Genomic DNA, 13405 nt, shown 5'->3' with positions numbered 1-13405 from the left:
ATTCCGTGAACTGCCCTCCCTGAAACATTTTCTTCCCTCTCCTTGTCCATAGTATGTTTTCTCTGCCCTCCCTGAAACACTTTCTTCCCTCTCCTTGTCTGTAGTATGCTTTCTCAGCCCTCCCTGAAACACTTTCTTCCTTCTCCTTGTCCATAGTATGTTTTCTCAGCCCTCCCTGCAACAATTTTTTCCCTCTCCTTGTCTGTGGTATATTTTCTCTGCCCTCCCTGAAACACCTTCTTCCCTCTCCTTGTCTGTAGTATGCTTTCTCAGCCCAGCCCTCCCTGAAACACTTTCTTCCCTCTCCTTGGAAGACAGAGAGAAAAAGAGAGAGAGAGAGAAAGACAGTGAAAGAGAGAAAGAATGAGAGAGAGAGAGAGAGAGAGAGAGAAAGAGAGAAGAGGGAGAGAAGAGAGAGAGGAGAGAGCAATGCAGCCTCATTCCGTGAACTGCTCAGATTTTAGAGGTGTGTCCCGCTGCTCACAGCTGATGTCCAGCTCCTCCCTCAGTGCATAAGTAAATTAAATTATAATTATAAATATATAATTATCATTTAAAATTAAAAATAAATAAAAAATTCTTTATCGGGACCAGGATTAGAACTGCTGAAGTTATGCTTCTTAGGCAAGCACTCTATCTACTAGTCTACTGCCTCTAATGATAAAGATAGGCAGATTTGGTAATCTTGACTTCTGCATTGCTGAAGTCTCTGCTGACAGCGCGATTTACTTTATTGCTATGTGGAGCTGATACAGCACGATCGTGTTCTACGGTGCTGCTGCAGCTTCATGTAGCCGAGCTGACAGTGTCGTGTGGATTACATTGGACCTGGAGGGGTATTTGGTGATTAATAAAAAGGTAAATGAGGTGTTTTTTTGTCTTTTATTCCAAATAAAGGATTTTTCGCTGTGTGTTTCTTTACTTTCACTTTCATTTAATCATAGAAGGTGTCTCGGGTAGACGCCTGGCATGATTAAACTCATTATTATCCCGATTGTCACCGCACCAGGGCAATTCGGGATGAGCTGGGTGGAGTCCCCCGGGACTGTCGCATCTAATGGATGCGGCAATTCCGGGCGGCTGCTGGATGATAGTGTTAGGGTGGTGGGCTCCCGATAACGTGATGCTCTCCATCCTGACAATACCAGCCTCCAGCCGTGTGGCTTTATCCTGGCTGGTATCAAATATGGGGGAACCGCATTTTTTTTTAATTATTATTTATTTATTTATTTTACTGCATGATATAGACCCGCCTGCCGGCGGCTGTGATTGGTTGCAGTGAGACAGCTGTCACTCAGCTTGGCGACGTGTCTGACTGCAACCAATCATGGGCGCCGGTGGGCAGGGAAAGCATGGAATAACTAATTGACTAATGAAGCGGCAGCCATTTTCTAAAGAGGAAAAGACACCACAGATTTGTGACAGACGTGGAGTGCGGCGCCCGTGATCGGTGAGTAGGAAAGGGAGAGGGATTGTGCTGGGGACGCAGGACGCATGTAGACAGCAACATGTGCACATAACCTTACTGTGAAAAGCCACGTTTATGGTGATCAAATCGTTTTCGAAACTGTCGAGCTTTTAACAAAAAGCTTGAGTTTGAGTTCGATCTTGAGCACCCCCCAAAATCACTCAAACATGAAATTGGTGAACCTCGAACATCGCTTAACTCTACTGACGACAACGCCCCAGCCCTGCTCCTTACCCACACCTGGGCCCTGGGACTACACCAAGCCCCTACCCGTGGAGGAGGAACCACCTTGCTGCCCCCACATCACCGATTCCGGAGGTTGGCCCCAAGAGGCAGCGACGGCGCCACCATCCCATCACCGCAACCCACGGGTGGCATCACAGACAATCTCCTCTGTAAATACCTCCCTTTTTCACTGTGTGCAAGGACGGGCGGTTGCATGAGCCCCCGGGTCCGGACACCACTCAAGCCCAAGAAACGATCCCAGGTCTGAACGCCCCTCGAACAGCCTCGGCCGCCGCACCGGAGGCGGCACCCGTCCGCAACACATCTCTATGAGTGAATAAATTAGAAAAAAAATTAATCAAAAAAACAAAACTCACCAGAAAAAAAAACACCAGCCAACAGAGGTCAAAATCGCAAATGCATTCTCAGGATGCAGCTGGCCCCTTATAATAAAGGTGGGGTAACACAGGTGCAGACTACCAATAAGACAACTACTCACAGCCTACCAATAACTGGGTGGTTGCTGGTATTAAACATGCACACTAATGATGGTTTACATAGCTGTGTTGGCTGGTGGCTTTTTTTCTGGTGAGTTTTTTTTTATTCATTTTTTTTCTGAATTCATGTCCTTTTTGGTGAATTATTTGGAATAAAGTGTACGGACTCGTAAACGTTGGGACCCTTGACATTTGGGTTACGAGCTAATGTATTTTGGCCAAAATATGGACCAATACCTCCCATTAATTATCATTTTACATAATTTTGTATTACACAATTTACTGCAGATTGCAGCCGGACCCTTTGGGGTGTCTGTCCTGTGAGTATTTGCACTTATATAGTGCTGGGCAGCCCGCCTGATCTAATATAGGGCTTCACCAATACACTGTAAGCCGGACACTGTGCATCGCACACACCTGTGTGACTGACACCCTATGTAAAACCTCATTAGTTTCCTGCGGAAATTGATACTACATAAATTGCATATCAAAAAGGATCCGGGTACATCTAGTATGTCTGCATTGGAGGAGGAAGCTTTGGAGGCCAAAAGTTACCTGACGAGTGGCCAGTGGACTCCTCCTCCAGTTCTTCCAGAGGAGTCCACTGGCCACTCGTCAGGTAACTTTCCTCGACATTTCATGCCTAAATCTACCCCATTCCCCCCCCCCCGTCGCTATGTCCACCATTTCAGATATTTGGTGAGTTGGTCACTAGGGATCTTAAACAGCTTCCCTTGAGTGGAGGAACCACTAATTTATCTAATCAACACAAGAGGGCCCTCAGGGAATTACAAACCCTGGAGGGAGTTGTTATTAAACCAGCAGACAAGGGGAAAATGTGGTGGTATGGCCAGTGGAACTTTATGAGAGGGAAGCATGGTGGCAGCTTAGGGATCGTGAATTCTATGAACCGCTCTCTATGAATCCAATTAAGGGATTTACACAATAGCTTGAAATATTGATGAGAGCATTTGAAGCAGGCACAATCACCAAGAAGATCTTAGATGGACTCTTTGTCAGGTCGCCGGTGACACCTAATTTTTCCTCCTCCCGAAAATTCACAAGAATTCTGAGGTACTCCCAGGATGCCCTATAGTGTCTGGCATAGGAGGGTTATGTGACGTTGTATGCAAATTTATTGAACATTACTTGCACCCATTGGTGGAGACGTTACCCTCCTATGTCTGAGACACCTTTCAGGAGGTTGGATGGTCTTGTTCTGGAGGAGGATGTGTCACTGGCGACCATGGACATAGAGTCCCTCTATTCTAATATTGGCCATCAGGATGGCTTGAGAGCCACACAATTTTTTCTTGACATGAATAAGGTGCACAAAACTTTGGTTCAGTTGATCATGGAGTCGTTTGTGTTGACGCACAACTTTTTCGTTTTCAGGGATAGGTTCTTCCTCTAGAGGCGCGGCACTGCAATGGGGGCGGCTTGCGCACCATCTTACGCAAACCTCTTCCTAGGCTATGCCGGCATGCCGGCGAGCTCCCATGCGCAGTGCTGGCTCCGCTATATTGACGACATCTTTGTCGTCTGGGGGTGAACCATCTCTGAACTCAAATCTTTTGTGTGTCGACTCAACTCCAATGACCTCAATATATTTCTGACACATCGTGTTGATTCTAAGAAAATTGATTTCCTAGATATTCAGATCTCCATTGGAGACTGTGGTGTGGTCTCTACAAACATTTTCCGCAAATCTACCGCGGTGAACGCTCTCCTGCATGCAACCTCGGGACACCCTAGATCGACAATTGATGCTATCCCAACGGGTCAATTTCTGCAGTTACGCAGACTTTGTTCCTCGACGGATGCCTTTGTCGATGGATCTAGGAACATGCGGGAGAGGTTTGTCAATAGGGGATACAGCGGAAAATGCGTTAAACGAGGATATCAGCGAGCCTTTGGATCTGTACGTAATCAGTTACTATCAGTGAACACAAGGGAGCGAGACACAAAACTGGGATCGACGGTCAGGTTCATTTCCACCCACTGTCGCCAATGGGATATGATCAGGGAGATCCTCAATAGACATTGGGGTATCCTTAAGACAGAATCCTCAATGGCAGGATATTTGCCAGACTGCCCAATGATGACGGCTAGGAGGGGCAGGAGCCTCAGGGATATGCTGGTTCATAGCCACTATGTGGCAGAGAAACTTCCTCTTCTCTTTGGATGTGGACCTCCACGACAAGGCTGTTACCCTTGCGGATGTTGCCGTGGTTGCCAAAATATTGTCCTGGCCACCTCCTTCCTATCGGCAGATGGGAGGAGGGAGTTCCGTATCAGTGATTACATCTCCTGTGGGACGTCAGCCGTAATCTATTACGCCACGTGTGGGCATGGCAAGGTATATAACCACAAATCCTAGAACAGAATGCGGCAACTCACTCCATCGCGTGCAAAAAATATCCTTTATTCTGCGTTATTGCAGACAAAATACAGGAGCATGGGGAGAGAGGGGGTGCAGGGGACGGTGAACGGACGACAGCCTGTTTCGCGCTGACACGCGCTTTGTCGAGTCCTAGAGAAAACAACCAGCTGGTCGTCTTTAAGAGTCTTCCCAGCTGATGTGAGTGCTAATTAAAAAGCAGCATCAGCCGCTGACATATACACACAACATCAACAAACTACAATGACATTGGAACAGTATAACAGACCACTATATATGCATGATATCCACCATTGTTAATATTAACCCATTATTACACATTTTCAAAACGGTCAAAATTTAATTTTTTGTAAGTTATGCATATTTTTTCATAAATGTCTGAGCACACCGGTGGCTAGAGTGGAGCTAAAATATTTTACAGTTATTCATGTTTATTTTCTATCCATGTGCACCCGGGCTTGTATGCAACCGACAATACCCAGAGGAAAGAAAGAGCCTCCTAATTTTGCCTGCAATAACGCAGAATAAAGGATATTTTTTGCACGCGATGGAGTGAGTTGCCGCATTCTGTTCTAGGATTTGTGGTTATGGACTTGTGTTGTTGCTGAGCACCGCTCCACCAGGCATCTTCAATCCAGGAGCAGTTAAAGTCCAGAAACATTGATTCCATGCAACTGTGAGTACGGCTCCACTGTTTGGCAGATTTTGCTCTGCAGTGCCCGATCTTGATAATTTTTATATGGCAAGGTATATGTCGGGCTGACTTCCCGGGAACTCCTGATTAGGACAAGAGAACATGTCCGAGACATTATTGTGGCGAGAGAGGCTATGGATCTGGCAGTCTTAAAAACAATCCCTCGACACTTTTTTGAGTTTCACAATTGTGACCCCAAAACCTTTAAGGTTCGGGGCATTGACAGGGTTCATCTGGGTATTCGTGGGGGTGACATAAAAAAACGGCTAGCACAAGTGGAGAGCCGTTGGATCTTCACTCTAGGCACAATGTCCCCCTTGGCCTAAATGAACGCCTGAGCTTTGCCCCATTCCTCTAATTTAAGGACACCCAGGTTGAACCTCTGTAAATGTGGTGATAATTTTCCTCTCTACCTTTCTGTATGGTAGCCACTCCATCGATGTAGTCTCAAATGCGGGCTTTACCTATAGTATATTTTTTACTTTTATTTTATTTATTTTTATTAATTTTTTAGATTTGTATGTGATGCTCTTCATGCCTTTTTATAATGATCATGTGAGTAGATCTTTATGATCTGGTTCCCAATTTTAACAATGTGTCTTTTTTATTGCCTCACCGATGTGCCATATTCCCCACATCTTTCCCCTATCTGGATTTGTGGCAGTTTCCCATTCTGGAGAAATTGGGATTTGTCTGCACCTGATGTACACATTGACATTATGGATATATTAATGATAAATATGCATCTTTATACTATATGTATTCTAACCATGACTATGGATTGTAATTTGTCATTCCCATATAATATATATGTATATATCTATGTGTTCATCAGGGCAAAAATGCTTGTTGCTCTATTTGTCACACTCTTTTTCTGCATTTGGCTGTTACATGGCTATTTTCCTCTTTTTTCGTTTCTATCTATTTAACTTGAGATGATGAATTGGCATTGGATGAGGATTGTCTTATATGTCCAAATCAATAGCACTTCCAACTACGTCACTGAATTGGACGATATCAGCCTGTCTTTTGATGTATACTGCAAGTGGTTAATACCTTGTAAATCCAGGATATGGGAGCCGTCCGTCCCTGACGCGCAGCTGAGTGTGTCTGTTTGTGTCGCGGGCGGGGAGGACGTCGTCGCTGCAGCGCTCTCGCTAATGCTCGGGTCCGGCGCTGCTGCGGCTGCTGCTCGGTGGCTCGAGCGGTGGGCCGGATCCGGGGACTCGAGCGGCGCTCCTCGCCCGTGAGTGAAAGGGGTGGTTGGTTTGGGGGATTTAGTTCGTGACGCCACCCACGGGTCGTGGTGAAGATAGGCACCACCGCTGCTGGTGACGGGGATCCCGGGAGCGATGGTAGGGAGCAGCTGGGATGTTGTTTTCCCCCTCTGTGGGTAGGGGTCGGTGGTCCCGGGGCCCGGTGATGTTGTGACGGGGAGGCAGGGTTGGTGAGGTGCAGGGTTGCAGGGACAGCGCGGTGCGGTGCCGGATGGCACGGGTGTACTCACTCAGCAAGAAAGGTACAAAGTCCTCGGTAAACCAAACGGCTGGATGGACGGGTCCCGCAGCCGGCTGCAGTGCTTCTCTCCCTGGACAGGTGATGGCGGCTGTCTATCCCTGCACCTTGATGTTCTCTTTCTGACTACTATGGATTCCCAACGGTAGTCCGCTCCCCGGTGTATGGGTACCGGAGGAGCCCGTTTGCCCGCAGACGCTGGCCCTTGGGTCTCTAGCCTTAGGCGGTAGCTGTATACCCTCACGGTGTGGGCTGTTGCCTTCAATCGGGACTTTTGCTGTTGTGAAACCCCTGGGGTTCCAGTCACATTCGGATCTGACTATTGTCGGCGGCTCCAAGCCTGGTCGGGGTCCGATGGCCTTGCCTGTGTGTGCTGGCTTCACTTCGCTCCCCGGTCGGTACTGGCGGGCTGTCGCCTGTCCCCGGTCCTACGGTTCCGCGTTGCTCCACCACTCCTGCAGACGGCCACCACCGTCTGCCAACCTTGCTGTTAGTGCCTGGGCCACAAACCCAGACACCCAAGTGTTTACTCCTCTCACTTCACAACTCCTCCACTGAACTACTGTCACTTTTCCCGCCTCCAGGCCTGTGAACTCCTCGGTGGGTGGAGCCAACCACTTAGCTCCACCCCACATGGTGTGGACATCAGACACTGGAGGGAGGCAACAAGGGTTTTTGTTTGGCTGATGTCCCTGTCTAATGGGGGTGGGGGGTGTTTGTATGTTATTTGTGACGACCTGGCTAGGCCAGGCCGCCAAATTTGCAAGCATGGTTACGGCGGCGTCCTTAGTAGCGGAGACCTAGACTTACTCATTGGCGTCATAGGAAGTTTTCTTCCCTCCGATCTCCGCTGCGGACGCCGGGTGGCTGAATGCCGCTGCACTCTGAACACCGGCCGTGCGCAGTAACAGCTGGGTGGGATGGGGTGTGATGGGGCTTACACGGGAGGTTTATAAGGCTGCACATTTCCACACTTTTTTATCTGTCTCCTGAAGAAGCGTTGAGACGTGAAACACGTGTCGGGACGCTGGTCCCCACGTGCAACTCTGGTCTTTCATTTATTAAATATGGGTGAGTTTTCATACTGAAGTTTGACTGTTGTGGCATGGCTATTTAACTAGGGCAATTTTTCTGCACCTGCCTTTCTACTCTGCCTTTTGAACAGCATGACTTAACCAATCTATCATTAAACATCTATCCAGGGGCATGTGGGGTCTTTTCTATTCCCCCTCTGCACTCTATATATCCGTTGATTTTTGATTGTTTGATTAATAATCTTGAAGCATTGTTATAATAAATATTTATATTGCATGAACTTTGGCTTCATGAGAGGGTTATTTTTTATTAATTAGCAAAATTTAAAGACTTCTTTTTTTTTGTGGTCATGTATAATACCAGCAACCCCCACTCCATGAGTTGGTAGGCTGTGAGCCGTTGTCTTATCGGTATTCTGCACCTGTATTACCCCACCTTTATTATAGGTGGCCGGCTGCATGCTGCAAGTGCATTTGCCATTTTGACCTGTGTTGGCTGGTGGCTTTATTTCTGGGGAGTTTCTTTTTACATCTCTACGAGTGCCAGAACGAGGCCAGAATGATGTTCTCATAGACTTGTATTGAATTGTAATTTCTGGCTAGCTCCATAAAGCACTGGAGCTGCAGTCAGGCCACAAACTGCCAGAGACTGACTGGGCAGTTATTGAAGATGAAGTTGCCGAAAGGGGAGTATAAGACTAGGTGCAGGGGACATTAAAGCTCCACATGGCGGTGGTGGAGTGGCGCTTTAAAATTAAATATAGCAGAAAAGATAACAAAAACTAAGGAAGACGTTTGCTCTATAGTCAAGATAATTAAGAAAAGGATTTTGTGAAACATATCATAAATGATATATGTCTAAATTCACACTGTCATGCATTCTACCAAAATTCTCTGCAGTATATGAAATTTTACCATGAGGGCCTGTGGATTTCGGTGGTAGTAGAGATCTTTATATTCATCCATCCAAACTTCTGCCACTCGCACACAGTTGACCACTGCTTTACTACGAGAATATGGAGGCAATTGTGGAAAAACATGTCCTACATGGGAACATGGATGGACTTCCAGTGTTCCACCACACTGCCAGATCTAGAACAAAACATAACTGTTAGAGACAGCTTAAGAGGGGTTCCAATTCTCTTTTTGTTACTAAACACTTAAAGGGAACCTTTCACCAGGTTTTTCCCTTATAAGCTTCTGTGGCCAGCACACGTGAACCCTTATATACAGCTTTCTAGAGCCCAGGCCGCTCTGTGTAACATAAAAAATACCATTATAATACTCACCTAGGGGGTGGCCAGGTATTATGGCGTTGCTGATCTTGGTCCGGCGCCTCCTCCATCTTACGTGAACGATTTCCTCCTTCTGAGGCATCTGTGATTGATGCGTCCTACTTCATCCACACAGGCCAGCATTGCGGTCCTGCACAGGCACACTTTGATCTGCCTCGCTGAGGGCAGATCAAAGTACTACAATGTGCATGCACAAGGAAAGGTCAAAGACCGCCCACGCATGCGCATTGCAATACTTTGATCTGCCCACAAAGGGCAGATCAAAGTGCACATGCGATGCCAGCCTGTGTGGATGACCTAGGGTATGTCATCCACATGGGCCTCAGAAGAAGGACAGCGATCGTGCAAGATGGAGGAGGCGCCGGACCGAGAGCAGCGACATCTATCGAACCGGATCGCCCCCTAGGTGAGTATTATAAATGTGTTTTTTACATTCTACAAAGTGGCCAGGGCTCTTTTATATACAGCATTCTGAAATGCTGTATATATGGGCTTACTGATGGTGGTCGCAGCTCATAAGGGAAAAACCTGGTGAGAGGTACCCTTTAAATATTGTTTCTTATTATGCACTGTTCTCTACTTCCCTGGTTACAGGCCAGCAAATTTTACAATGGACATTCTTCATAGGCAACTATGGAGAGAGTCAGAGATGCACAGAACGTGTTCCTGGACTTAGTCATGGAAAGAACAATAAACAGTTGTTTCCATTGCTTGCCTTCTTCAGAGCAGTGCACAATGTACAAAAAGGTTTCATTACACAGGGACTTTGTTCAATCATTCTAATGCAAGTATTCAATAAAAGAGCTCCCAACTATAGTTACAGTACTTTTTTCGATTTGAAATAAAAAAAAATAAATTATATATATATATATATATATATATATATATATATATATATATATATATATATATATCATGACAATATTAACTACCTCAAGACCAGGCAATTTAAACCTGCAAGCCTATTTTGGAGAATATTCTTTTTTTTCTGCACTGGTGCATTGGAAAGCATTACATTTTTTAATTTTCTGACATTATCAGTGTATCTCTGTGATGGCTTACTTTTTGTGAAATAAGGTTTTTTTTGTTCAATAACTCCTCTTGGATTATATTTAGTTTATTAAAAACATTTTTTAACTTCCTCCATTGTTTTTTGCGTTTTAAATTTACACCTTCACCTTCTATCATGTAGCATATAAACATGTTACTTTTATTCTCTGGGCTAGTGTGATTCAGAAAATAAGATACTGTTATATTGTTTTTTTGCCCCCAAAAAATGCGCTAGGGATTATTTTATGGTGAAACAAGGGTTAGTGGTAATTTTACCACCCAAAAAGACCTCCCAAAGAAAATCATACTTAAAATCATACCAGACCCCGGACAGCTATGTCGCTCCCAGGTCCTCAGCGGATGGTTCCTTGTCTTCTCCATAATGGTCCTCCCCTGCTGCTGGCCGGCCAGCACTCACACATCACACACACACATCTGGTGATACCGCACTGCTTCCGGCAGACAGAGGGACCTGGGACACTGTGAACGTAAAGACCTGCAATGAAGCGCATTGAGGAACTGCGGTGAAAGGCATCAATGTCCTCACATTCCACAGTGTCCCAGGTCACCGGAGCAGTACAGTATCACCAGATGTGTGTGTGTGTGTGTGTGCATTGCACCACAGGTCCTCGATGCGTTCCACCACAATTCCTTGCTTTCCACAGCGTCCCAGTCTGGTGACTATGATTGCGGGGGTCTGTCTTCTTTCTTTTGGGGGTGTCTGCTTTCTTTAATGAAATGTGCTCCAGTATTCTTTAACTTTTTTTAGCTGCATGGACACTTCATTATTCAACCGCAACTATGGTTTATTTTCGTGGTAGGTTTGATATTTAAGCATAAGGCCTCTTTCACACAACAGTTTTTTGCAATCAGGCACAATCCGTCGCAGATTGTGGTAAAACTGATGCGACGGATCCAATAAAAAAAACGAGAGAGAAGAAGAGAGAGAAGAAGAGAGAGAGAAAAAGAGAGAGAGAGATTTTTTTTGTGACCAGAAGTCAATTTACACAACGTCAGGGCATGCTCACAAACAAAAAACGGATCCGTTGCCTGATTCTGTCATTTGACGGATGACGATGGATCCAGCACCAATAGGCTTCCATTCTAAAAAAACTGACGGCGCTGGATCCGCCGCCTTCCATTTTTTCACAAAGAATATTGCTATTGACGTTGCTTTCAGCGGCCGCACAAACAATTTTTGCCGGATCTGTCATACGATGGATGAAACACGAGGCCATGCGGCACAATCCAGCGCTAATCAAAGTTTATGAAGAAAAAAACTGATCCAGCGGCATCAGACGCCGGCTCCGTTTTATCCGCAATTCGCCGGATTGTGCCTGATGGCAAAAAACTGATGTGTGAAAGAGGCCTTACTCTGAAAATTCTTGATACAGCTTATTTTTGGGGGTAGGGCTTATTTTTGCGGAAACAAGGTATGTCTAGTTATTTTTAAGTATTACTTACACAATAGTGTACTTTCATAGGAAAGTAATAGCAGTTTTTAATGTCAATTGCATTCCTGGATTCTTAACTTTGTTTTGGTTTATTTGATAAATCATATCTTTAACTCTGTTCCAACATGGCGATTTTCTGTTTTTTTGTTTAATTTTTTCTCCCCATTCGAGAGCCATAACTTTGTATTATTTTTTTGAGGGCTTTTATTTTGTGGGACGAATTGTACTTATACATTTAAAATTGCATAAAAGTTATCTGAATTGTTTTTTGTTTTTTTTTATTTACCATGTTCACTATAAAGTAAAACTGATCTCGCTATATGATTTTCTCGGTCAGTACAATTATGTAGATACCAAACAATGCATATTTTTATTTAAGTAGTGAAAAAAATGCAGAAAGTTTAAAAAAAAAACACAAACAAAAAAACCCTATTATTTTGCTTATGTTGCCATTTTTCAAGACCCGAACCGCTTTCAATTTTTAGGATCTGGGGCTGTGTTTGGGCTTGTTTTTTGCACCTTGAGCTGTTAAAGGCACACATTAGCTGATTAAATCAGTCATCAACTGCTTGGAAAGATGTGGATGTGGGAAACAAAAGTTAGAGATTCTAGATACATAGAAAAAGTCAACTTTTACCATTTCTTTTTTTTCAATTCAGAAATATTACTCAGTCCATCAGTTATTAGATATATGAAACTGAAATAGCTGTTGCAAAAACCCAAATTGTTATAAAGAAAAAAGGTTAACAATAATAGGGGTGCCCAAACTTTTTCATATGACTGTATATGGCTTGGAATATACAAATGGGAAGCTGGAGTAACTTGCAGCCTATTAACCACACACTGCAGTTTCAGACACTGTAGGCTACTAGTGATGGGCGCACTCGCAGATATCCGAGATCGGCAGGTCTAACTGGACTTTTAAAAAAAAAAAACAATTGGCTCCATCCCGGAATTTATCCCGGATATCTGGCCAGACATTGGTCCCCATATAAGTCTATAGGGACCAGAGTACGGCACTTAAAAATGGTGGTGGAAGGGATAGTGAAATTAGAGAATGCTTGCTATGCTTACGGAGTCTCCGGCGCAGCTGTAACTGCTTTCAGGCTGCTCATTCATCTTCCGGGATCGCTTGTTTATAATCATGTATATGCACTGCTTCCCCACCCACCGGCAGTCCTAGCATCTGTGATGGGTTGCAGTCAAACATGCCCCCAACCTGTGTGACGGCATCTGACTGCTTGCAATAACAGACCCTGTCTGCGGCTCCATTGTGGCGCGATGTAAAAATAAATAAAAAAAAACTGGCATAGGGTCCCCCCGTAATATGATACTCATCACAGATAAAACAGCTGCCTGTAGCAGTATGCTTTGTCTTTTATTTAAAATAAAGGATTTTTTGGAGTTTGTGATTTTGATTTTCACTTACAGATTAGTAATGGGGAGGTCTAATAGACCATCCCCATTACGAATGTAGGGCTTAATGGCAGCTGTGAGTTGACATTAACCCCTTTATTACCCCAACTGCCCCCACACCAGGGCAATCGGGAGGAGCCTGGTAAAATTCTGGAGTTGTCGCATCTAATGAATAAGGGAATCCTGGGCGGGTGAAGGCTGCTATTTTTAGACTGGGGGGGTCCCAAAAAGCATGGGTCTCCGCGGCCTGAGAAGACCAGCCCCCAGCTTTCGAGCTTTATCCCGACTGAGTATCAAATTTGGGGGAGGGACCACCCGCTGTTTTTTTTTAAATTATTTATTTAAATGTAAAAAAA

General features: G+C 44.9%; 1 protein-coding gene across 1 annotated transcript in view; it reads right to left on the bottom strand.

Moving 5' to 3' along the window:
* Nucleotides 1-13405, bottom strand: part of LOC142244313 (polypeptide N-acetylgalactosaminyltransferase 12-like) — a 105575-nt gene that overhangs the window by 83736 nt on the left and 8434 nt on the right. The window contains exon 2 of the mRNA XM_075316525.1: nucleotides 8750-8926. Within this exon, the coding sequence (XP_075172640.1) occupies nucleotides 8750-8926 (177 nt within the window). The remainder of the gene's footprint in view (nucleotides 1-8749; nucleotides 8927-13405) is intronic.

The sequence above is a fragment of the Anomaloglossus baeobatrachus genome, chromosome 6 (genome assembly GCF_048569485.1).
Source record: "Anomaloglossus baeobatrachus isolate aAnoBae1 chromosome 6, aAnoBae1.hap1, whole genome shotgun sequence".
Lineage (NCBI taxonomy): Eukaryota > Metazoa > Chordata > Amphibia > Anura > Aromobatidae > Anomaloglossus > Anomaloglossus baeobatrachus.
This window is presented reverse-complemented; position numbering and strand designations above follow the sequence as displayed.